This window comes from Tripterygium wilfordii, chromosome 3 (genome assembly GCF_013401445.1).
Source record: "Tripterygium wilfordii isolate XIE 37 chromosome 3, ASM1340144v1, whole genome shotgun sequence".
Taxonomy (NCBI): Eukaryota; Viridiplantae; Streptophyta; class Magnoliopsida; order Celastrales; family Celastraceae; genus Tripterygium; species Tripterygium wilfordii.
Window position 1 is genome coordinate 1422010 of NC_052234.1, and position 23787 is coordinate 1445796.

General features: G+C 37.7%; 3 protein-coding genes and 1 long non-coding RNA gene across 10 annotated transcripts; 3 read left to right on the forward strand and 1 right to left on the reverse strand.

Moving 5' to 3' along the window:
* The first annotated feature begins 233 nt into the window (after positions 1-233).
* LOC119995087 (ENHANCER OF AG-4 protein 2-like) lies at positions 234-15358 on the forward strand. Of its 7 annotated transcripts, none has more exons than XR_005467606.1 (14): positions 235-693; positions 1584-1660; positions 4250-6091; positions 6180-6669; positions 7448-7556; positions 7840-7952; positions 8030-8217; positions 8338-9049; positions 9137-9596; positions 10659-10754; positions 10871-10967; positions 11189-11396; positions 13766-13980; positions 15222-15358. XR_005467606.1 is itself a non-coding variant. In XM_038841462.1 (12 exons), the coding sequence occupies exons 1-11, from the start codon at positions 583-585 to the stop codon at positions 10939-10941; spliced, it is 4269 nt and encodes a 1422-aa protein (XP_038697390.1). In that variant the 5' UTR covers positions 235-582; the 3' UTR covers positions 10942-10967; positions 13766-14115. The 7 variants fall into 7 exon arrangements, 3 of the variants coding, with proteins under 3 accessions (XP_038697391.1, XP_038697390.1, XP_038697389.1); XR_005467607.1 differs by lacking the exon at positions 15222-15358 and adding an exon at positions 14065-14120; XR_005467605.1 differs by lacking the exon at positions 15222-15358 and having other exon boundaries at positions 13766-14115.
* LOC119995088 lies at positions 14764-18325 on the reverse strand. The gene is made up of 3 exons (XM_038841464.1): positions 17973-18325; positions 17395-17525; positions 14764-15946 (listed from the first exon to the last, which is right to left on the reverse strand). Exons 1-3 carry the CDS (start codon positions 18165-18167, stop codon positions 15172-15174), a joined length of 1101 nt encoding a protein of 366 aa, XP_038697392.1. The 5' UTR covers positions 18168-18325; the 3' UTR covers positions 14764-15171.
* Positions 15622-17051, forward strand: LOC119995089. The gene is made up of 2 exons (XR_005467609.1): positions 15622-15762; positions 15837-17051. It is a non-coding gene; the product is annotated as an uncharacterized LOC119995089 (long non-coding RNA).
* A 2480-nt stretch (positions 18326-20805) lies between the features above and the next one.
* On the forward strand, positions 20806-23760 carry LOC119995312 (endoglucanase 5). Its single transcript, XM_038841784.1, is given in 10 exon segments — positions 20806-21041; positions 21131-21343; positions 21454-21654; positions 21756-21842; positions 21944-22108; positions 22222-22345; positions 22456-22619; positions 22697-23030; positions 23121-23165; positions 23316-23760. Coding segments are annotated over 10 exon segments (1944 nt in total). The 5' UTR covers positions 20806-20837; the 3' UTR covers positions 23723-23760.
* The last annotated feature ends 27 nt before the right edge of the window (positions 23761-23787 follow it).

The window sequence follows — 23787 nt, forward strand, 5'->3', positions numbered from 1 at the left end:
GAAAATTAAATCATACTAGTAATGATTTAGAATTAATAACATTTAAAATATGGAAAAATCATTTATATACTTAAATCAAATATTATGAAGAGTGATTGTGAGGTTATGAACCCAATGAAAAATACATCAACCACAATAACGCCGTAAAACCGCCGACAATACGCGCTCGCGCACGGCACCACCAGTAGCGTGAATTCCCGAACTAGTCCATTTGAAATCCTAAAAAATACAAATTAATCCCGTATCCAAATACTTGCCCAGAGAGACCCCTTCACATAAAAAATCTACTCTTTCTCCGTCCCTCTCTCGACCGCCTTAATCTTTTCTTCCCTGCAATTCATTAGTTTTTATCTCCGCAGTTGTTAATGCCAAACCTACCCTCTGTTTCTCTTACCCAAATGCCTCTCTCGCCGGAACCCTACCGTTCCGGTGGTTGCCGGCTGAATTCTAGATAGCATTCGAGGATTTTTTGCGGGGGTTTTGGATTTCTTTATTCGATTCGGTGCTGCCTGTTTGGGAGTGCACGTTGTGAAAGAATTTTGTGTTCTTCGGGTTGTTTGTCTTTCTGTGATCAGCGCGCCTATGGCTCCGGGGCGTAAAAAAGGAGCGAACAAGGCCAAGGGAAATAGTAAGTTAATTTTGGGCGATCTCGTTCTCGCTAAGGTCAAGGGACACCCCTACTGGCCGGCTAAGGTGTGCTTTTCTTGTTTGTTTTGTTCCACTATAGTTTTGATTTATGTAATTGGTGGTGGGGTTTGGTGGCCAAGATGATTGTGGAGTAATTGGGTTTTCTCCAATTTTTTTCTTTTATATAAGAATCATGAGTGACTGTGTTGTTAAGTTGATTGAGACTAACTTTTCCGACTTGTGGAGCTCGCAGTATTGACTTCTGAAGAATCTGAAGTTGTTTTTCTATTAAGGTTGCCCCTCTAATTGATGTGATATGTAATATGTTTTATTTTTTGGAATCGTTTTTTTGTATGAGTTTGCGTTTGTTGATGTAGTATTCGAATGGTACGGTGATCTAGGTTTTCCTTTATTTGTAATCTCCTTGTGTTAACTAATCTTTAGCATTTTGATCGAGTTTGCTGATTCTGTACGTCAACATTCCTCTTGAAAGCCCTTGCCTTGCGGCATGGTTCCGATTCATTTTATTGAATTCTGTTCTTTCTTTTAAGAATTTCTTTGTTTTAGATGGTACCTGATGGTTATGATTGAAAGGGAATTTATTTGTTAAATTAGTCATACTGAATTGGTTCAGAGATGACCGTCGAGCTGTTTGATAGTTTTAACTTTTATGATATCCTAGCGTTGTAAATGGAAGATTGATTCTTGGGCATTGACGAGCTTCTGGTACATGGTTGTGGATTTTTTAAATGATTGAAGGTTGATAAATAAATTTTCTGTTCAATAAGTGAGTGGTTTATGTGCAATATATAATATATATTATATATTTATATTTGTTGCAATGGAGTAACTTTTTTACTACGTCAATAACTGTTCCAGTTGATTTCTTTGCTTTCAATTCATTGATGTTATTCGGTGTTTCTGTTTCCAAACATTTTGGGGCTCTGAATTTTCAGATAAGCCGACCCGAAGACTGGGATAAACCTCTCGACCCAAAGAAATATTTTGTTCAGTTTTTTGGAACCGAAGAAATGTAAGTACTTTTTTTATGAAAAATTTATGAGTAGCAAGAAATTTAATTATATTTTTCTAAGAGAATATGTTGTTTTTAAAATTCCTGTAATTATCTTTGAAAATGGGAAATGCTTGCATGAAGACATGAAGTTTAGAAGCCTCACGTTTGTGAAGATTTTCCATTAAATGCAAAACCTTATTGCTTTTCAGGAAAAATGTTGATATTGCTGGATGTTTTCTTTGCGGCAAGTTTATCATACCTTATTCTCGTTAGATTGGTGGTTAAATAATTGAATGATTACCCTATCATCACCTTAAGCTTGTGGCTAAATGACGATTGCTTTAAAAACTAATGTCGTTGTTTGGCCTCTTAGGTTAGGGTTAAGTTCGGTGCACTTTTTTGGGGCAACTTTAGAGTTATGGTTAAATAATCAGATGACAACCATTCCCATCATCTTAAGTTTTTGGCCAGCTGGTGATATTTAATGGCTTGAAAGTTGAAAGAGATGTAATATTAATTGCTTAGAATCTAGTCAACTTTGAAGGGAAAGGTAAACGATGCTTAGATCATAACTTAGGGGCATCGTGATAGAGATTCTGAAGGTATTGGCTCTATATGTTGGGATTCGAAGGTAGTTATTAAATTTTTCGAATTTCAAAGGTTGTTTGGTTATTAAAATAATAAAATTGAGGAGTAAATATATTTGGAAGTTGCTATTAGCTAAAGTGATTAAGTTGCTCCACATGCTTTGCAACCACATCTATGAGCTTGTTCTCACGCATGTTGCGGAAGCCATGGACCTGGGGTGGGGGGGGGGGGGGGGATTTTTTGCACTAGAAAAAACTTGAATTGGATAGGTAAATCCTCAAACTCTGTTGATGTTGGTTCCACGATGAAAATAAATGTGAGAATGAAGTCTTGATCCTATTGAATATTATGGTATGCTCATCCATACATAGTTGAAAAACACTTGCAATCCACATTGATTGCCGATAAATCCTATATAAGGGTAGGCTCTCCTTTCATTTTTCTTTTTCCATCCACATTTCACACACTTCTCTTTTTTTATATTCAAATTCCTATTTACATTTTTACATATTGGGTCCAATTCATTTTTGATGATTTTTTCTCATCTTATCTTCAATGAAGTTGTATCTATTCTAGATTGATTATCTTCATTGATCATTATTCCACCTTTCTTTTTGTTCCACATATTTATAACTCTTCATTACTTTTTCACATCCATATCCTTATTACTTTCACCCTTGTATTTCCCCTTTCAATTTTATAGTTTTCTACTTAATTTTTCCATTTTGTCCTACTGGGTTCAAGTTATCTTGGTTAATCTTTGTTTTCTCATCTTGTCTCTAATGGAGTTACTTCTACTCTGGACCTAGTATTTCCATTTTATCATTCTATCTTTCTATGTGCAATCATGTTCCACCTCAACATTCTCACTTGTACTAAATTTGGTTTTCAAGCACGTTTTTAATATGAACAGCTAATGCTGAAAAGGAGTATTTAATTATGGTAAGCTGTTCACACTTGAGCATTATCCTCAAAACCTTTTTTTAATTTGAGTAAATCATTGACTCTGGTATTGTTTGGTTCCAGTGGGGTGTTCCATTTTTCACTTTTTTTTTGGGGGGAGGGGGGGAGGATTTATAATTTCTAAAAATAGTCTGTTTCTAGCTCACATACCCGTTCTCAAAAAAATAAGTTCCCTATTTTATGATTTTGTCTTTTTTCTAATTTCTTTAAACACGTCTTTTTTCTTTGACTTGGACTAAATATCTTCGTCCCTAACCCAACTGCAAACATCTCTGCTGGTAAATATTATTCTTTCTTCCCCACCTCATCTGCCTCTCTACAATATCTACAATTTTGTTTTTCTATGAATACACCCTAATTGAAACAGAACAATTATTTTCCTTGAACTCTCACTTAGATTTTCCCCTAAAACTCTTATCAATAGTTTTTTTTCAGCTAATTCCAATATCTGTGTGAAGTTCCTCGGGAATAAACCCTAGTATGAAATGAGTCAAAAAATTTCTAATTTGTTTTTCTCCTTATGTCAGTATATTCCAATTCAAATTTCTACCTATATTGTATCGAAATTTTCAAATGCTAAAACCTAAGTTGAGATATGAGTAATGCATTTTAATATGAAAATTTGAATGAGTTGAAAGGAAGCAATCGTACAGTTAATATTGATGTAATTTATTCTTCAGTTTTTGCTACAAGTACTTGCTAATTGAGATTTACGTACTATGTATGTCTCTACATATTCACTCTTGCTTGTGAGGGAGATTTGCTTCCCAGGCTCATTTATGTCTCTTCAGTAGGCTATTTAACTAAAATATGCTGTTGTTTGTCACTTTTAGTTTTTGCCTTTGTACTAATGTTTTGCTTTGGTTACCATAACCGGCATTGGAGTTAAATTTTGGTCGAGTTAAATGAACAGTATCTTAAATAATATTTCTGGTTTGCTTTTATCATGAAATATTCTTTGTGTTTCTGATGCTTATTTTGATTATCAATTTGATTTGAGTTGGCTGTTGCTTCAAATTGGATTCTCATTCGGTTTTATTTTCATTCACTTCGCAGTGCTTTTGTTAGCCCCACCGATATTCAGGCATTCACTAGCGAGGCAAAGAGTAAATTGATTGCTCGGTGTCAAGGTAAACCCAGGTTCTTTGCCCAAGCAGTGAAGGAGATCTGTGCTGCATTTGAAGAGTTGCATAAAGAGAAACCAAGCGCTTTGAGAGGCGATACTGATAGATCTGCTTCAGGTTATGAGGCTTCCTCTATTAATAGGATAGAAGATGATGGTATAGAGATCGACATAAAAGATGAAACACGTTCAGTGAGACATGGAGGAGACGTTGGAACTAAGTTGGAGCACAACTCTTGCCGACAAGGTGAACCTGAGAGTGAAGACGAAAAGCTGACTATTCCATGTCCTGCAAAGGACATTGTATCTCCAATTACATCTTCTGGAAATGAAGATAATGTATCAAATGATGCACAAGCAGCAGAGGAATCATCGTCCATGTCTAGCTGGGACAATCCTTCCAAAGTAAAGGATGAGACGACTGGTGATCTGAATGATGTTAAAAGTATTCAGCAGCCTGATAATGGGCGACGGACAGTGGTAAATGGTCACAAGTCAAAGAAGTTGGTAGGTTTTTCCAAAAGGGGAACTGAGGGTGGACAAAAACGTAGTAGCTCGAAGGAAACTTCATTAAAAGCCAATAGTTCTGTTAGGCGCATGAAGGATTGTTCCCCGGATGCTGTCAAATCAAATTCTGATATCACTGGCATTAAGAAAGTAAGAGACCTGGCGAAGGCCAGAAAAAGTTCCGAGGTATCAGATGAAATTCAAAAAAATGTTGGTTTAAAGAATGAGTTCTCGGAGAAGAAAAAGAGAGCACAATATGGACTTGGAAAATCAGTGCAGGGAGATAATGAAGTTCTTCATTCAAACAAAAGGGCTAAGCGGATTGATGGGACTAAGGGTTCTCACCAGAAAACCATGGAGAGAGATTCAGCAAGTTCTAAGCCTGCTGCACTACAAGAATCAGAGTTGAAAAGATCTGCATCTCGAATTAAATCAGAAGATCATTCCCGAAAAGGTAAAACTGGATCTGATGATTCTGGTGATGAAACCGTGCTTCCACTGACAAAGCGTCGAAGACGTGCCTTTGAGGCCATGTCTGATTCTGCCACTATGAAATCCGAAGATCCAGTGGACAAAAGTTCTCTGGAGATGAAGAATTCTAGTGGCAATAAAATTCTGCTTCCTCAACCTCCTAGAAGGAGGAGAGCAGTACGCATTGAGGAAGATGATGATGATAACCCCAAAACTCCAGTTCACGGGGGATTGGGCGGAAATTTTAAAGCACCTCCATCTGTTCGTGAAACTTCAAGAAGTGCTGACACACATTATGAGAGTTCCCTTAACGCTGAGCAGAGTGCTAAGGATCCCACGGGTCTTAGGCTCATTGCTTCTCTGTCACTGGACCGATTAGAGAGACCTGGTACTCGTGATTTTCTTAGTCCGGTAAAATCAGAACCTGAGAATTCATCGTCCGAGGAGGTCAAAACAATCTTGAGTTCTCCCAAGCCAAAACCAGTCTTGATTTCCCCTATGAAGTCTCCTAACTTGTTTCCTGGTACCAAACCAATTGTTCAGCAGCATAAAACTATTAAACCTGTGGTCAAAGTTGCTGGTACTGGTGGTCAGAAAAAGGTCTCGGCTGTGTCTAGTAAGAGTTTGGGAGTGATTTCTGATCCTGTGAACACTAGCCAAAATGAGGTAGCAAGTCAAAAAAACAGGCAAACTTCTTCTGGAGAAAGACCAAGAACCTTCCCAAAAGTGGTTTCACGGTTGAGTGAGCCTACTGTTGTAACTGAAGCCTCAAACGGGTATCATTCATCTTCTGAAATGTATGCCTGGTTATTTATCATATGATTATAGTGTTTCTTTTCGAAGTGGTTGATCTGTTATAATCTTCATTACATGTTGCTGTTGCAGATTAGAAGCTGTTCATGAAGATAAAATTAGTTCATTGATCGACTCGAAGACTGCAGACTCTGTTACTTCCATGAAGAATCTTATAGCTGCAGCTCAGGCAAAAAGGAAACAAGCTCACTCGCAACAATTTTCTCTTGCAAATTCTTCTTCTTTTTCCCCTTCCACTGATACCCCCTCTAGACTTCAGCCTTTTTCCTCCGGCACCAGCGTACATGCTGAATTACAGGTATCTCAAACTAATTTTACTTCACCATCAACTCATAGCCATCAGTCAGCATCACGAAATGAACCTGATAATGAAGAAGTTGAGGAGAGGAGAGTTAGTTCAGGATATAGGGCTGCTGGAGGCTCATTGAGTGGTGGTACTGAGGCAGCTGTGGCCCGTGACTCTTTCGAAGGGATGATAGAAACTTTGTCAAGGACTAAAGAAAGTATTGGAAGAGCAACTCGTCATGCCATTGATTGTGCCAAGTACGGTATTGCAAATGAGGTAGGAAATGAGGAAGTAGTTTGGGTTGTTGGTTAGTTCCATACGTTTACTTTTACTTCCTTTACTTGGTTTTGGTAGTGAGTCAACTATTATCTTCTTTTCCTTTATATTTAATTGCTCGGATTTTAGGTGGCCGGCCATCTTGCATAGACATGGTTGCATGGTTGATGGTTCTACAAGCTGTCTGCTTTCACATCACTTGCAATATAATTAATTATCACTCTATTCAGAGTTTGCTTATTCTCTTGGAGATTATTGAAGAAGAACCTCTGATGTTATTTCTTGGCTTTGGATGATGGTGGGCCGTAGAAAGAATTGTCTTTGTTTTTTTTGGAGTAGTAAATTTTTTATCAGATCACCGAGTGCTGTAAAAATTCTTTTCCTGTAATTTGTGTTCATATAGCTTCAAAGTTAAAGGTCAATGTGGGTTTTTTTGGAGATGATAATCTGAAAGTGATGCATTTTGACCTCGTAGGTCTTCTAGTGCGAGTACTTGTGGCGACTCAATCAATTAACCCAACAAAAATATTAGTAATCATGGGGATAGTTGTTGCAGATAGACAAATTATGGTATACCGTATAGTCCCTTGAATTTGTGAAGGGAATTTAGATAGAGATGATATTAATATTGTGACTCTTAATAGGAAAATTTATGCAATAGATCCTTACTTATTTTCATATACGGATTAATTATGATATCATGATAATGATGATTTTAATCTTGTTTGGTTTTCATCTATATTAGTGTAATGTTTACAATGCATGCTTTTTTATGAAGGTTGTGGAACTTCTCATCCGGAAGTTGGAGAGTGAGCCTAGTCTTCATCGTAAAGTTGACCTCTTCTTTCTTGTGGATTCAATCACCCAGTGTTCCCATAAAGATAAAGGTCTCTTCCCCACCCCCCCACCCCCTTCTCTCTCTCTCATATTAGGTATATCAGTTAATATTTTGTAGGATGCATTTTTTTTATATTAAGAAGGTTGATAGAATGTGGCACTAGTATATGTCTCTGTGTATAATGATATTGGGTTGCTCTCTTTTGACATTCTCATGATTGTTATTTGTTAATAATTTGTTGAAAGAAAATATTTATTGCCTTTCTTCTTTTAATTGTTTTATTATTTCATGTTATGCCCTGATGTGATTTATTTGCCTGTTATTTTGTTCAGGTATTGCTGGTGCTTCTTACATCCCTACAGTTCAAGCGGCACTGCCCCGGCTTCTGGGTGCTGCTGCTCCTCCTGGACCTGGTGCTCGTGAAAATCGCCGTCAGTGTATGAAGGTATTGTTTTTACTTCAATATCTGTTCGGATTCTTGGGTTTTTTGTTCTGTATAATATGATTTGTCTTCTTTACCAGGTTTTGCGTTTGTGGCTTGAGAGGAAAATCCTCCCTGAATCTGTATTGCGTCGCTATATGGATGATATTGGGGTTTCAAATGAAGAAACGGGTTCTGGGTTTTCCCTTCGTCGACCATCTCGAGCTGAGCGTGCTGTGGATGATCCCATTAGAGAAATGGAGGGCATGCTTGTTGATGAGTATGGCAGGTCAGAACCTTTTTTACTTAAATTCCATGTTTTGAGAGAATGACTCACCGTTATGTATTTCTTCTCTTTACTGTGTGTTGTGAGGCACTGACCGTATGTTTTCTTTTGGTTATCTATCAGTAATGCTACATTTCAATTGCCTGGCGGCTTTTTATGTCCTCGTGTATTTGAAGATGATGAAGACGATTTTCCAAGCAATTTCCACAGGGAAGCAGGTGATTTATCACTAGATGAACTACCTTCTGTGATTGGAGAATCAGAAACTTGTGCTATTACTTCAAATGACAAGCGTCATTGCATCTTAGAGGACGTGGATGGTGAGCTAGAAATGGAGGATGTTTCTGGACACTCAAAGGATGATGGACCTTTGTTTGCAAGCTGTGCTTCCGAATTGGGTTCACAGCGTATGGGCTTAGATAGGATAATGGAGTCAGCTTCAACTAATTCCAGCGAGTTGGCCCCCTTACCAGAGGGTTCGCCACCATTACCACCGGACTCTCCTCCTCTGCCCCCACCTTTGCCTCCTTCCCCACCTCCCCCACCCACTATTCATCCACCACCACCACCCCCATCCCCATCCCCATCATCTCCATCACCCCCACCCCCACCCCCACCACTCCCCACTCTTCCATCACAGCCACCCCCTCCAGGAGCAACTTCAGGTTGTCCGCCACCACCATCAGGGCCTCCATTTGCGGTTATACCTCAGCCATCAGTACCAACTCAGCCTGCATTGCTGGCCCAACCATTGTTACCCCCTCAAGCACCGCTTCGGTCATCACCACAGCTGGCATATCAAGCACCTATTCCTCACAAGTTTTGTACTTCTGGAGTAAGTTAGGCTTAGTTTCTACTCTTTTTTTTTTAGTCTGAATTGATACTTATCACATTATGTATATATATTTTTTTCTATATGCAGGGTGACCAAATTGCCCCAGTTTCTGGAAATGGAACACAGCAGTCATCTTGCTTTGTGCCAACGGGGGTTTGCAGTTCTCGAGAACTTTCTGGATTTAATTCTTCAAGGTCAATGGATTATGGACATAATGACATGTATTTAAATGCTCAGGCGCCTCAACCAAGTCAGCAGTTTCAACCAAGTACTACATCTTTTGTGCAAAGACCTTTGCATCCAAGCATACCGCAAGTTTCATCCAACCATTTCTCTTATCCAAATCCTGCAAATCTGCAACCTCCTCAGCATTCTTATCCCCTTCCATATCCTTTACCATCTCATCCTGATGGGCACAGACGATTTGTCCCTTCTGATGAACAGTGGAGGATGGTGTCAAGTGAATTTACTGCAGAGAATTCACGAGGGATGTTGATGGGTGGAAGGAGAACTCCATCTAATCCGGGCCCCTCTTATGTCCATGAAGGTGTGTTATTTTTATTTTGCCTTTTTGTCTGAAACTGTGCTCAACATTTACTCCTGTCCTAAGTAATATTTTTCTTCATTGTACCTTTGGTGAAGTTCTAGTTGATGGTTAATAGGGAGTGGGAAAGCTATTAATTTATCTTATTTGATGTGATTGTCTTTATAATTGCTTGGCATTGTGGATTTTTTTATTTGAATTCTGTTGTTCAGTACTTACCTTGAGAGTATGCAGCTACCCAATTGATACTACATTTTGATGTAATATTTTTTCTGTAGTGTATGTTGGGTGAGGTTTGAGTTGATGGTGATAGTTAGGGGCCAGTTATTAGTTTATGTTATTTGATGCTATCACTTATAATTGGCTTTTTGGTTACCTGTAGTTTTCTGCTGGCTATGACTGAAATTATGTGTTGGATGTTGGAGTTGCCTCTCCAACCTTATTTGTCATACGATAGATGCCATGATCATATCAAAGCCTTCATCCCCATCAATGTTGGGGTTTAGGGGTTTATCCAAACCATTATAAAAATGAGTGAAATGAATATTTTGCTAATTATATTAAAAAAATTATCTAATTGCTTAGATTTGACATGCTGGATGGTGGTATTGTCTATCACTTGATGTATGACCTTTTTTAATTGTTGGCTTGCCTTGATCCTGTGGTTGGAGTTCCTGCTTTTGAGGTTACAAGGTTGTGCCAGTTTTGTTGATGGAACGCTTTCTGAATAGTTAAGGGAAGTCCAAACTCCATAGTAATTGGAGGTGAAATATATATTACTAGTGGGTTCTAAATTTACTGTCTAGAATTTGATGAAAGGTGGCAAGTAGAGTTCCACAAGTAGGATGGATTTGTGGTAAAAATGTGAAATAGGCCGTCTCTTTCTACAAGTGTGAACAAGCACATGCATGTACAACGTGCATGTTTAATGTTTAATCACATCTTGCTATGGTAGCTCACATAATTTCTTACGTACCTATGCTTTCAATGTGACATCTATGATAATTATCTATACCTTTGGTTGATGATAATTCTCTCCAATAGTTAAAGTGCCATATGTGGCAGGTTACTTTCGACCACCCCTGGAAAGGCCATCTGCAAATAACTTGAGCTTTCAGCATCCTGTTCCTAACAACTTACAAGCTGGTGCTCCAAGCCCAGGTGCACTTGCCTTGTAAAAGAGTGATTTGTTTTGCTTTATCTCTGACTTTATGTACATTTTTTTTGCTTGAGGTCCGGTTTCTATCAAGGAAATTCTTGATGTTATCGTTCTGTAGGGCTTGGTGTTTCGCAAATTTTGCCATGTGGACCGGACATGCCTGCCCTTAACTGTTGGCGACCAACCTAAGAATGTGTCCGAAGCCTACAACTCACGTAAGTTCTCTTTGCATCTATCGAACAATATTTTACTATAAATTTTATGAGGTTGAGGGAAAAGAGATATAGGAAAGAGTTTTTCTCAACGGGTATAACTATTTCGTGATAGTATGGAGGAACAATGTTAATGGTCTTACTTCCATCTCTCTCTCTCTCTCTCTCTTCTCCTCCTGCCTCTACTGATTGATTTATCAAATTTTTGTTATTTTCCTCCCCAGTTCTGTGGTTAGTGTGAAAGGTTATGGATAGGCATTGTAATATCTCCTCCTTAGATGGTCCTTGTCATGGACAAATTCTAGCAGCCACTTGAAGCAAAGCTAGAGAACTTGTGGAGACTCTTGGCAGGACTCTGTATATTGTATTTTTTCCTGACAAATGTATCCATCAAACGTTTGCTTCGAAGTGTAGATCCATTTTTCTGATTTGGTTAGTACATCTATTTCTTATGTTGTGTTATTATACCAAGTTAATTATATAAAGTAAATTGTTTCAAGTGAAAGGTTGAAGTTAATGATCCTTATTTGATGCAGTTATTTTCGCCCTTGTTTTTGAATTTTTTTTTTTTGAACTGATTCAATTATTTCAGTAATTGGATGATTGTAGTGCCTATCTACTGCCTTGCTGTATTAATTTTTAATGCTTGTTGGCTTGGGCCAGCTTGTTTATAAAGAATTTAGGCCTGGTTTGGCATTGCTTGTATTAATTGAAAGCAGATTATAGAAGATCACAGAATTATAAAATTGTCTTATTTTGCAAATGATAAAATTTAAGCAAAAGGTAGTTTTAGAAGTAAAACCAACAAGGAGAAGTAGCCTCTCTTCTAAATTTTTTAATAAAAACCATTTCTCACGAGGAGTAACTCCTATAAAAGCAATGTTAGCTCACTCATTGAAAAGGCTTTTATGTGCTGCTTTTTAAGTTGTTTAAATAAGCACCAGAAACATCAAACTAAGCCTTAGATTGTAAGAGTTGATAGTATTTTGTGTTCAGAAGCTGGGGACTGTGAGAAGAGTTATTATCGGCAGGTATTGCTCTGACTTTTTTGCATTGCATAAAGGATTAAGTTTGGTGATTTTAAAGTTTCTATTAAAATTAGTTACTTTGCCTTTCAACCTAATAAGTTAACTTGTTAGGTTGGGGCGTTTTACATAATTTGTAACATATTCTAACACTCCCCCTCAACTGTGGGCTGGACAATTTGACGGCTCAACACTTACACAACAAACAAGGCCCAACATTAGGGCTACTCTTACACAAAGCCCACACTTACGGCAACAACAAATAGGGGTTTAAATTGCGGGAAGTTAAGAAAAGAGAGTTTAAGGAGGAGAAACTCTTACAACCTCTTATTTATATCTTTATACTCTAGGACTAGGTCAGCTGAACACAACACTTTTTCTGATTTAAGATTGGAATATTATGTTTTCTGGGATATAATTCTGTGAAGTTTTCATAGTGATGCCCTCTTTTGGTATTAATGACTCTGTCCGAGATGATTCATGGATAGAAGGCACTTGTTTGAAGTACTCTTTTTGTTGTTTGGGAACATAGCAAGTGCTTAGATGTTTTATTTTACTATGTCATATTAATTTAACTCTTATCTTTCTGGGGAAGAGTAATTATTGATGTTTTCTTTTTTTTGGATAAATGTTATCCATTTTTAAATTATTTTAAGGTACAAGTAGTTTCTTCTACTGGAAATCTTTTTAGATTAGGAAAAGGGAAGTAAGGTTATTAGGATGGGAGAAGCAATATAACTAATATAAATCTTCACCTTCTATTGAATCTTTGCAATCTCTCTCATTGGTTATTACAATAATTTTTATTATCATAGTTGAAACTGCTGAAGGAAATGATTCAGTGAGATAATTTTGTATATTTTTGAATGTATACTTACATTATGTGGTCATAGTTTTGGGTTGAAGTTTATCAGGATGTCGGCATGTTTCCATCTCTTGTGTGCAAGTTATCTTAAATATGCCGAAATGACAGATATGACTGTAATTATAAAGTTAGCAGATATGAACGAGTAAGGAATTTTCCTTGTTCTCTTCCTGTACCGCGATGAAGAAAATTTTAATTTAATGATTTTTACTGTTGTCTATAACATTTTTATGCAAATATTCTTCTAGCACTGATAATTTGTAATCGCAACATGTTTTTTTTCAAAGAATGATAAGTTCTGTTTGATATCCTAAAATTAATTGCAACATGTTTCATGTAAGTATTTGAGCGGATGAAGAGAAAGGGAGAGTGATCTCATGCTTTACGACTTGTTTACCATTTCTTTTCAGAGACTTGCGTGTAAATTAAGATGGTTGTTACGCATCATGTTTTTTCAGGTTGGGAAGTATAGATTATAATGTTAAAGATCTTGGCAACCATTAAATATGAAATGCTTACGTCTTTTGTGTTTCAACATAGATGCCACCAAGGGCTAAGGTTTAGAATTTTGGCATTGACAACAGGCTAAAATAAAAATGTTTTACACGGCTTTTAGTACTCGAAACAACTGTCAGAATGTTTATATTGATTGAAAACAGTTCTCATATACGATTATCTTTGCCCCTTTAAAGATGATTCTCCCTAGTGTCTTCTTTAGCAACAGGATGGTTTCTGTGTTTCAGCCTTGTGTTTGATTTGCTTGTTTCCACGATGCGTCATTGCACACGTTGGTGTGTGTATATATATATATATTGAATAGTATTTGATATTCAGAGTTATAGATACTTTCTGTTGCCTTCTCCACTCAATGTTTAACACCTTAATATTCACATTCTTGCATCACTTTACAGTTTATGGAGTCTCAGATTGCCCATGCTACTTGGTGTTATTTCGAGCTAAGAAGTGGATGTTTGCTTTTACTGCATTGTCCAAAATACTTGACAACATTGATGCAGTTGAGATCACTTTAGTGGGATTCGATCAACTTGAACCTTTGGATAGGTGACCTAGAATTGCACGGTAGTCTGATACAGGGTCATGCAAATGAAGTTATGGAAGAAATGTGGTTAGCTTTTCTCTCCCACCCTATATCAGTTTCTGAGTACCTTGGAGTTTCAGATTGCTATTGATTGGACTAACTTTTTTGTAGTTACTTGATAACTTGAATGCTGATAATTAGACATGCTGATAAAGATTACACTTGATGCAAAGTAGTAGACCGAATGAGGAGGGGGGGCGGGGCCGGGGGCGTGGTGGAGAGACTTTTTGAGATAAGACTTTTTGGTTGATGCCTATTTCCACTGTCCAGTGCCTTAATGTGCCAGCCCAAGAAAATGCAAGTTTCATTCCTTTTTTATATGTATAGTAATTATGTCATCCATTTTTATGAGGAAACGTGACTCTGCCTGGGTTTGGGTCACCTTGCTATGATATGATACATACCCAAGAGTGGAATTGATGATAAAGGGTGTAAAGGAAACTGTTGCAGTGTGTCAATTCCTTGTAGTTATAGTGATGTTCATTATGACTTTTTTTTTTCTTGTTACCTTTTTGATTGTTGAATAGCTACGGAGATTTTGTTATTGAATGATTTATGTGTTGAACAATTACAGAGATAAAGTGAATGATTTGTTAAATAATAATTAAAAAAAGTTGTCAAAAACAACAGATGAAATATCAAATGACAAACAAAATGTGTTCAAATATTTCTTTATCAGTTGGTTCTGTTTAGGTTACCAAATCCTTGAGAATCAGGTATAAGCCGGACTCATTGGGGTATCTGGTTGTGTAAACAGAATGATAAGTTCTTTCAAACATAGGGATGATAATCCCTGTGATTCTGAAACATCAATGTATTGATAAACAAACACTCAAGAAAATGTACAGTAACGGTGACATGAAATACAAAATGAAAAGCATCTAGAAGTAACGATCATACATTTTGCTCATTCCTAAATATTGTAGTTTTCCAATGTCTTTGACCAGTCTGACGGATGAGAAAGAAGATCATCCATGTCAAAATCCCAGGAGCAAATCATATGTATGTTAATACGTAATAAACAGGTTACATGTATATGAACTTTCTTGTTGTGCTTTGCCAAAAACTTCCCCTTTTTCTCGTCAGACTAATATACATCCCTATTGTACTATTTGACCTTTTTTTCCCCTGTTTCCTTCGCCACAATTTAACCTCTTAACAGCTAGCGATTGAAGACCCGAAAAAATAAATATAAAAAATGTGATGGTAGAACCTGAACTAGTCAACTGCAGTTTTTTTCCAACTTGTTGAATTTGGTCTTGGAGCAGGTGCAATGGAACGGGCTTGACAATCTGATTTCAAGCTCCACTTGGACGTTGGCCAGATAGATGATGAACAGCTATTCTCCTCATCCTGCAAGCTCGGTGTGCTTGAGGATTTCCTGACTCTAGAAAATCCATTGGCCAAATGAGACTCAGCATTGACAAAGGGGATTGGGTTCAGTCCACCTAATTCAGCATCAGATGTTAGAGCGGTTCGGCTGGATGTTTTCTGTCTCTGGGCTAAACCTTTTCCTTTGATCATTGAAAACCCACCCACGTTGCCATTTTCATCCTTCAGTAGCACTTCTTGCGTGCGAGAAAAATCGGCTACAGATTTCTGACGCCTTCTAACCAATTTCTCATTTGATTTTTCATTGTCATTTTCTCCATCTTCAGTTACAGACACATTTTCTGCAAATCCACCATTCTGATCTAGAAGGTCATTGACTAAGCTCCTCGACTTGCGATGTCGGCTCAAAGGCTTGTTAGAAGCGGGGAAGGGCGTACGGTACAGACCATCTTCTTGAAGAATAGGATCTCTTTTACTGTATGTTTCCATTTCACAACCTTCAAATGTAATTTCCTGATCTGCTGGTTTAAGCCCATAATATCCTTGTAAAGTGCTCATTGCAGGGGATACTTTTCGCTGGGGAGATTTTGAATTCAAGAACTGGAATGAATCGATTGGCTTACAGTGCAAATGGTAATCCCGGGTCTTGTCATTACTCTGTCTGCAAAACATATCACCATCGTTAGCCAAGGTGAATCCTGTAAAGTAGTGATACATTATATTTAAAGGCTACCTGTCATTATGGCAATGTGTTATAGATTAAAAGAAGGGAGGACTTACCATGGTCAAAACATAGTCATTACCTCTTAAAGCTCTCATTCTCTTCTCTCTCTCACTTACGCAATCTAATGAAAGTTGCTTTAAGAGTCACTCCTCGGATCAAAGAATGGGTTTTAATCTTGGACAATACCAGCATATTGAACAGAAAACTGGGATTTTTCTATTTTTAACAACAGTTGCACAATCTCTCCCAAGCACATGTAAAAATCAAAATTTCTTGTGCTCAACAAGTTCTTTAACTGGATATCAAGAAAATATCAAATAAAAGTGTCATTTTTGGAAGGTATTAAAATTTACGGGATAACATATGAAATGCAGGTCCCAAATATAAAGTAAATGTTTAGAACAAAATACAGCAGGAAAGTCTCAGAGTCCAGACTTCAGAGTCACACTCCAGAAAATATGCTGGAGGGCAATCAAAATTCACCGCAGACTAAAAAATCGTCTACATATAAAATTCACCGCCCTGTCACCCTGTCACCCTCCTTCCATCATGGATCCAGGCCTCTTCCTATTGCCAAGGAAAACACCTGACACTACTACCTTTGTGATACCAACCAAAACTACCATGCATCTCCACAGGACCACAGCCTTTAAATCACCGTCAAGACACTTGGTGCACTATAAAATTGTTATCTCCTTTCCCTAGAAAATATTCATACATGTAGCACCACAAGGCAAAGCGCAAATTCAATTCCACTTTGAAAATAGAGGCATCAACCATAATTTTATTTCCCAGCACAAATGAGAAAAAAAACCCAAAAAGCTATTCCGACGTTCATTATATGATCTCACTCCAAGTCTCCAAGTTATAACTTCCAACTTCTCCGTCACGTTCTTTCTAGTATCTAGTATTTTCATTCTCTAAAATGGCAACATTAGGAAAGCGCTAACCAAGTTGTATCCTTGTATAGTGTTACCAAAAAATAAAAATAGAAAGATCATAATGTTTTCCTAATTAAACTCCCAAATTTCAAACCATGAGGTGTACCCTGGTAATGAAAAACTTTCACTCAGTAAAGAAAACTTTCAAACATGCATACTTTGCAATAGTGGATTTATATTCCAACTGCAACGCAGACAGCTTTCTCGACTACTCTGCATCCAACTATCACGCATCAAGAAAAGTTTTGCTTTCCCTTCCCATGAAAAAGACCTAGCTTCACAAAAGCATTGCAAGCAAGTCAGATTTTTGTATACCTACAAAATGCTACACTTCAACATAACATCACTAAGAAGTTCACATAAAATTCATGTCATTCAAAAACAGAACAGCACAGTACAAAACCAATAACATAGAACAATGAGCAAAATTAATTTCATCAGCACCCTGGAGTAGAAGCGGCATTTGACAAGCAAGGAGAAGGCGGATGCCTTCCTGGTAGTGGAATTTTAAGTGACTCGAGTGCAAACATCTGATGATCCGTAACCAGGCCATTAATCCTTTTTATGTCAGACACCTGAACATATCATAAACAATTACACTACATCAACTGCCTCGCAGCCTGGCAGGGAAATAATATATTACCCAAGATTACATAAAACAATAGTACAAGAAAATGCATAAGCTTGATCAGTGGCTAACAAAGTTCAATGATCTGCTCAATCTACACGAAATACTTTTAAAAAGTTCTCTCAATGAAAAATTATGGAACTATTCTTTGTGAATTTCTCTACCAATTCATAAACTCACTCGGATATTCCCAAATTATCAGCACCTCTGCATTCACATTCTCTTTTGAAGGAAAAAATGAATCCTACAAGGAACATACAATCATAAAACGGCAAGAGCCAACAAATTTCAGGCATGACTTACATACAAACAATCCAACCACATAATCTTAACCAATTACTGAAACGATATTCATGATCCGGTAATGCAAAAATGGATCCCAATTGATGTTTACCTCAACACCATACTTGATTGCGATGCCGACGGGCGTGTCGTATTTGGAGACACGGTGTTCGATAAAACCAGCACCGGCACCAGGTGAAAACGAAGAAGCATTGGGAGGACTATGCTCTTGATATCCGACAAGTCGATGATCTACGTAACCGCGGTTTCTCTCATAGCGCGCCTCTCTCTCCCGCCCCATCTGCATCTCAAATCCACCATCCACAACCACAACCCCAAGCGATGAACAGATTTTGCAGATCCACAAGTTGAAGATAATCGTGAGAGGATTTACGTTGGTTCCCGTTTTTCCGGGAAAGTCTGAACGATTAACGATTCCGAAACTCCAAATCTTATTATTTATTGAGTCAATTTAAATAATTAAATCAAATTAAATTAAACTATATGGTTTTGTATTACACTTGGCACACAAAGATGGCGCTGCTTCAGTGACGCGACCCTATCCTGTCCTATCCTACCCTAGAATCTCCTATATGTTAGAATCCAATTAACATCAATCAATCAATCATCAATCATCAATTTATATATATATATATATAACTAAGGATCCACAAGGCTTTTCCTTAATGCAAGGTGCCACGTGGACGTCTTTACAAAAAAGTCTACATAGACAAAAGAAAATTTTAAAATATATTAGAAACTTTAAGAACCACAAACGCACACATAAATATATTGCAAAACTTTAATACCCACAACTACATTTATACACTTTAAGACTCACAACCACACTCATACAGTTAATAGTATTCAAATAATTTTAAAATTATATTGAATTGTATGGGAATTTAATGTTTCATAGGAGTGGTTTGATGTTGTTTTGGTTTCTCAAAGGTCATGTATTGCTCATTATGAGAGTCTTTTGATATTACTCAATTAATGAAATTCATTTGTAGTATTTAGTTTGAAAATATTTTGTGTGTTTTTGGCATTGATTACCATCATTTTGTGGGAATTTTTGTGTGTTTTTAATGTATTTTGTGTGTTTTTGTAGTATTTAGTTGATGTATTGTACATGTTTAGAGTTTGGTCAGGTTTAGTAGTCTGTTTGGATTGCAACATACACAACATGAGAAGCTTTTCTCATGCTATATTGTTCTAATGTGTAAGTAAATTCAGCCCATTTGGTATTGGAACATGTAAGTGGTGATAGGAAAGCACGGTAGAATTCAATGAGTTGTTGAAGGTCAAAGTGATTATAGGCACAAATCTACCAGTCATACATAACATTTCAAAAATATAAATTAAAAAATCTTATTCTAAAAATATTAAGAATTTTATTCCAAAAATATCATTTCAAAAATAATACTTATGCTACATTGTACTTCCCGATATTAAATGTCACTTTGTAGAGATCGTTGTCCTAACCATACAATATTGTCTCATAAACATGTCTTTGGTGACCTATAACACTTTGTAAATACTAGCGACACAAATAAAAATTGATAAACTCTTAGCATACTTATTCCTTATGCATCAAATTTCTTACACCCTATTAGAAAAAAAATTTCTTCGCAAATTAAAAAAGTATTGTACATATTTTATCTTCATCTCACAATCATCTCTATTTTCTACAATTAAAGCTCTACTGCTCTTCATGTTAACAAAGTATCGAAAAACTTCCACACATCTCTATTTTCCAATCAAAATATGTGCCGCGCGAAGCGCGGGCATGCAACTAGTTTCCCTCTATAAGAGCGACTCCAATGCAAGGTACTAAAATGGAGTGTTAAAATCCTATTTTAGCACCTTAAATAGTGTAAAATAAAGTGGTATAATTTCTTAATTCCAACCCAAAGTGCTAAAATGGGGTGTTAAAAAGATTTTTTTGGGCCAAGCCCATCTAAAATACATCATTTTCTCTCTTAACTACATTTCCCTCCATTTATACCTCCTGCCCTTCCCTTTCTTAAAGTGCTAAATATACCACCCCACCACCGAACTCCCATTGGAGTGATGTTGTTTTAACTTGAAGTGCTATTTTGGTAGTTAAAATCATATAGCACCCGATTAGAGGTTTTTTAGCTCAAGGTGCTATTTTAACACCTCATGCTCAAAAATCATTACTCCAACGGGAGCACTAAATGGGGTGCTAAATAGGTCGGGTGAAATTATCAGCCCTACTCCATGGTGTGTCGGTTGGTGGTTGATTATTGACTAATCGATAATGGGTTGGTTGACAAATAATAACCGGTAAAATCGACCCAGTCCTAGTCTTATTACTTCTTCTTTTTTTGTTTTTAACCCATAATGACATCATACAAGTTTGTCCTTCAAACAATCGATATGAGCCTAAACTCGGGCTATTAGGCCCGCACGCACATAAATTTCCCACCTGAGGTTAGGGTAAGCTTAGCCAAAACTTAACGCGTGGCCACAAAGGTTTGCTCACAATGAGAATCGAATTCAGAACCTCCCGAGTCCATACGGTTTAGCCCCATAGATTAATTAGGCTACCAGTCTTCATTTTGCTACAAAACCGTATGTCTTAAGACTTTGAATCATATTTCTTAACACTTGTTTTCTTTTTCTATGGTTGTTACTTAAAATAAACAAGTAGGAACTATAAAGTCTCTGGTGGGTCAGCTATTGTGGGGGGACAATGAAGTCCATCAACGCCACGTGTCACGCCAATGCAGTACCAATTTTGTACATAACCTCAACACAACGTGGGAAGCTCTACTTCCCTGCTGCCTCACTACAACGTGAATCCTACCACCATGTTTTGGTGTTTTATTCAACCAACCAAATCAATGAATCATTTCACTTCTTCTTGTTCAAATTCCTTATATATATATGTGTTCTTGTTTGTGTAGAAACAATCAAAACAAAAGCCCGAGCAGTCCTTGAAGCCAACGAGATGAACAAGTTCAGTTTACACAACCTCCTCTTTGTAATTGGCTTGCTGAGCCTGAAAGCAGCAGCAGGGCTTGCCTTCAACTATGGAGATGCACTGGACAAGACCTTCATGTTTTACGAGGCTCAGAGGTCCGGTAAGATACCGGCCAACCAGCGAATCAAATGGCGTGGTGATTCTGGACTCAAGGACGGCTTCCTTCAAGGGGTAAATATAAAAACAGAAATGTTGTTTTAGTGTCAAAATTTTTGGATTGAAAGGAACATATTTTTAACATATGATGTCATATGGTGCAGGTGAATTTAGTGGGAGGATATTATGATGCAGGGGATCATGTGAAGTTTGGGCTGCCAATGGCATTTACTGTGACAATGTTGGCTTGGGGAGCTGTTGAGTACAGGAAAGAAATCACCAGTTTAGACCAAATGGGTCATACGCTTGCGAGCATTAGATGGGGGACTGATTACTTCATCAAAGCACATCCTAGTCCCAATGTTCTATGGGCACAGGTGCATATACATATGCATATACATATACATATACATATATATACATAATTTGTGAAGTAAATAGATTGAAATATATATGATGATGTAAATGAAGTAATGGAAATTTACAGGTTGGGGATGGAGATTCAGATCATTACTGCTGGGAGCGAGCAGAGGACATGACAACACCAAGGAATGCATACAAGCTGGATCAGTATCATCCCGGTTCAGACCTTGCCGGTGAAACTGCAGCTGCGTTAGCTGCATCTGCCATTGCCTTCAAGCAGTACAACTCTTCTTATTCTAATCTCCTCTTGGTTCATGCAAAACAGGTGAAAATGCCTATACAAAAGACAGATTTTTTTCCGATAAAAAAAGGAGTGTAATTAAGCAGCTCAAACTTATATTGACGGATGATCTTTGCTCGTTGCAGCTATTCTCATTTGCTGATAGATTCCGAGGTCTCTACGATGACTGCATCACCAATGCTAAGCAATACTATGCTTCATCCGGTTATTCGGTTAGTTGTACACTACTGAAATCCCCTGAAACAGTTATGTTCATAATCATTCATGTTATTTCAGTTATATTGTTTCTTAAAAATGTATGTTCTTGGTAAAGGATGAGTTGTTATGGGCGGCTGCGTGGCTATACCAAGCAACTGGTGATGAGTATTACTTGAAGTATGTTGTGGATAATGCTGTGTATATGGGTGGAACTGGATGGGCTGTCAAGGAATTTTCCTGGGATAACAAATATGCTGGTCTCCAGGTCCTTCTTTCAAAGGTAACCCTAATTATGATTTTCCCAATTCAGTACACAATTCAGCTTTGCTATCTAGAGTAGTAGAACTGTGACGATCAATATGTAAGCCACTGAAAATCCAATGCTGCTAACAGGTGTTGATGGAGGGAGATGGCGGTGCATATGCATCGACATTGAAGCAATATCAGGCCAAAGCTGATTACTTTGCTTGTGCTTGTCTGCAAAAGAATGACGGCTACAATGTCCAGAAAACTCCTGGTATGCAATCACAATCGCGCTACTAACTAATCGCGCATTGCAGCAGTTTCTTCGATAACTTTGCGCTCACATTCTATGTTGTCATTTGCTTGTGTTATCTTCAAAACCAGGGGGCTTAGTGTATGTGAGAGAATGGAACAACATGCAGTATGCCACCACCTCTGCATTTCTTCTTGCTGTCTACTCTGACTATCTCTCTGTTGCCAATACCAAGCTCACTTGTCCAGAGGGCATAGTTCAACCTCAGGAGCTTCTCAATTTCGCAAAATCCCAGGTACTCATAGTTGGGATTCACTCACTAACAGCAGAGGTCTCTCATTTCATGTCCTGATAATTTTGTTTGTTGTGCAGGCTGACTATATTCTAGGTCAAAATCCCAAGACCATGAGTTACTTGGTTGGATATGGCCCTAAATACCCAGTTCATGTTCACCATAGAGGTGCTTCAATTGCCTCTATTTTCACTCTCCGTTCAATGGTTGAATGCGTGCAAGGTTTCGAGTTATGGTACCATAGAAGTGAAGGAAATCCAAATGTTATCCATGGTGCCCTTGTTGGAGGTCCTGATCAGAACGATAACTTTAACGACGATCGGTCTAACTATGAACAAACTGAGCCTACGATTTCTGGCACTGCTCCTCTCGTAGGCCTATTTGCCAAGTTACACAGCATATATGGCACCACAGGTAGGGATTTAACAGTCATAGACTTGAACATAATCACAGGGTCTCTAAATGTATATATCGTATTTACTATCTTCTTATCATGACTGGCAGGCTCCTATCCAAAACAAACACCAGCCCCCTACAAAGCAACACTGGGTGAGTAATCATTGAGTTCTTCCTCTCTTTTTTGCTCAAGAAACTAGAGAGTAACTGACATTAAGAAAGGAAATCAAAGCTTCGGCAATGCCAGAGTTTGTCTTTTTCAATGGACATAATAATTCTAACGTCACCATCTTCATAATCCAGGTTCATATCACCAAGAAACACCAGCAGCGGCCAACTCAAAATCAGGTAAGATAACTTATTCAACTGATGAAAACAGAAGTAATTCAACTGATCAATAAACTCACAAAATCATTGCAGACGTTCCTGTTAAGTTCCTTCACTCCATAACTAGCTCCTGGACTGTTGGAACCACCACTTACTACCGCCACAAGGTGATAATCAAGAACACATCCGCAAAGCCAGTTACTGACCTCAAGCTGGTGATTGAGAATCTGTCAGGGTCCATTTGGGGTCTTTCTCCAACACGAGAAAAGAACATCTATCAGCTCCCTGAATGGCTTAAAGTCATAAACCCTGATTCAGACTGCAGTTTTGTTTATGTGGAAGAGGGTCCCCAAGCTAGGATTTCAATTCAAAGTTATAATTGACTCCATTAATCACTTCATTTCAAATGCACAAAGAGAGAGTTTCTTGTTGGCGATGAAGTTTTGTT

Coding starts and splice junctions, on each gene's coding strand:
- LOC119995087 (XM_038841462.1), top strand. CDS start 583: ATGGCTCCGGGGCGTAAAAAAGGAGCGAACAAGGCCAAGGGAAATAGT. Junction 1,661..4,249: donor TTTTTTGGAACCGAAGAAAT/GTAAGTACTTTT, acceptor TTCACTTCGCAG/TGCTTTTGTTAGCCCCACCG. Junction 7,953..8,029: donor ATCGCCGTCAGTGTATGAAG/GTATTGTTTTTA, acceptor CTTCTTTACCAG/GTTTTGCGTTTGTGGCTTGA.
- LOC119995088 (XM_038841464.1), bottom strand. CDS start 18,167: ATGCAGATGGGGCGGGAGAGAGAGGCGCGCTATGAGAGAAACCGCGGT. Junction 17,526..17,972: donor CAATCAAGTATGGTGTTGAG/GTAAACATCAAT, acceptor TGATATGTTCAG/GTGTCTGACATAAAAAGGAT. Junction 15,947..17,394: donor AATGCCGCTTCTACTCCAGG/GTGCTGATGAAA, acceptor TATGTTTTGCAG/ACAGAGTAATGACAAGACCC.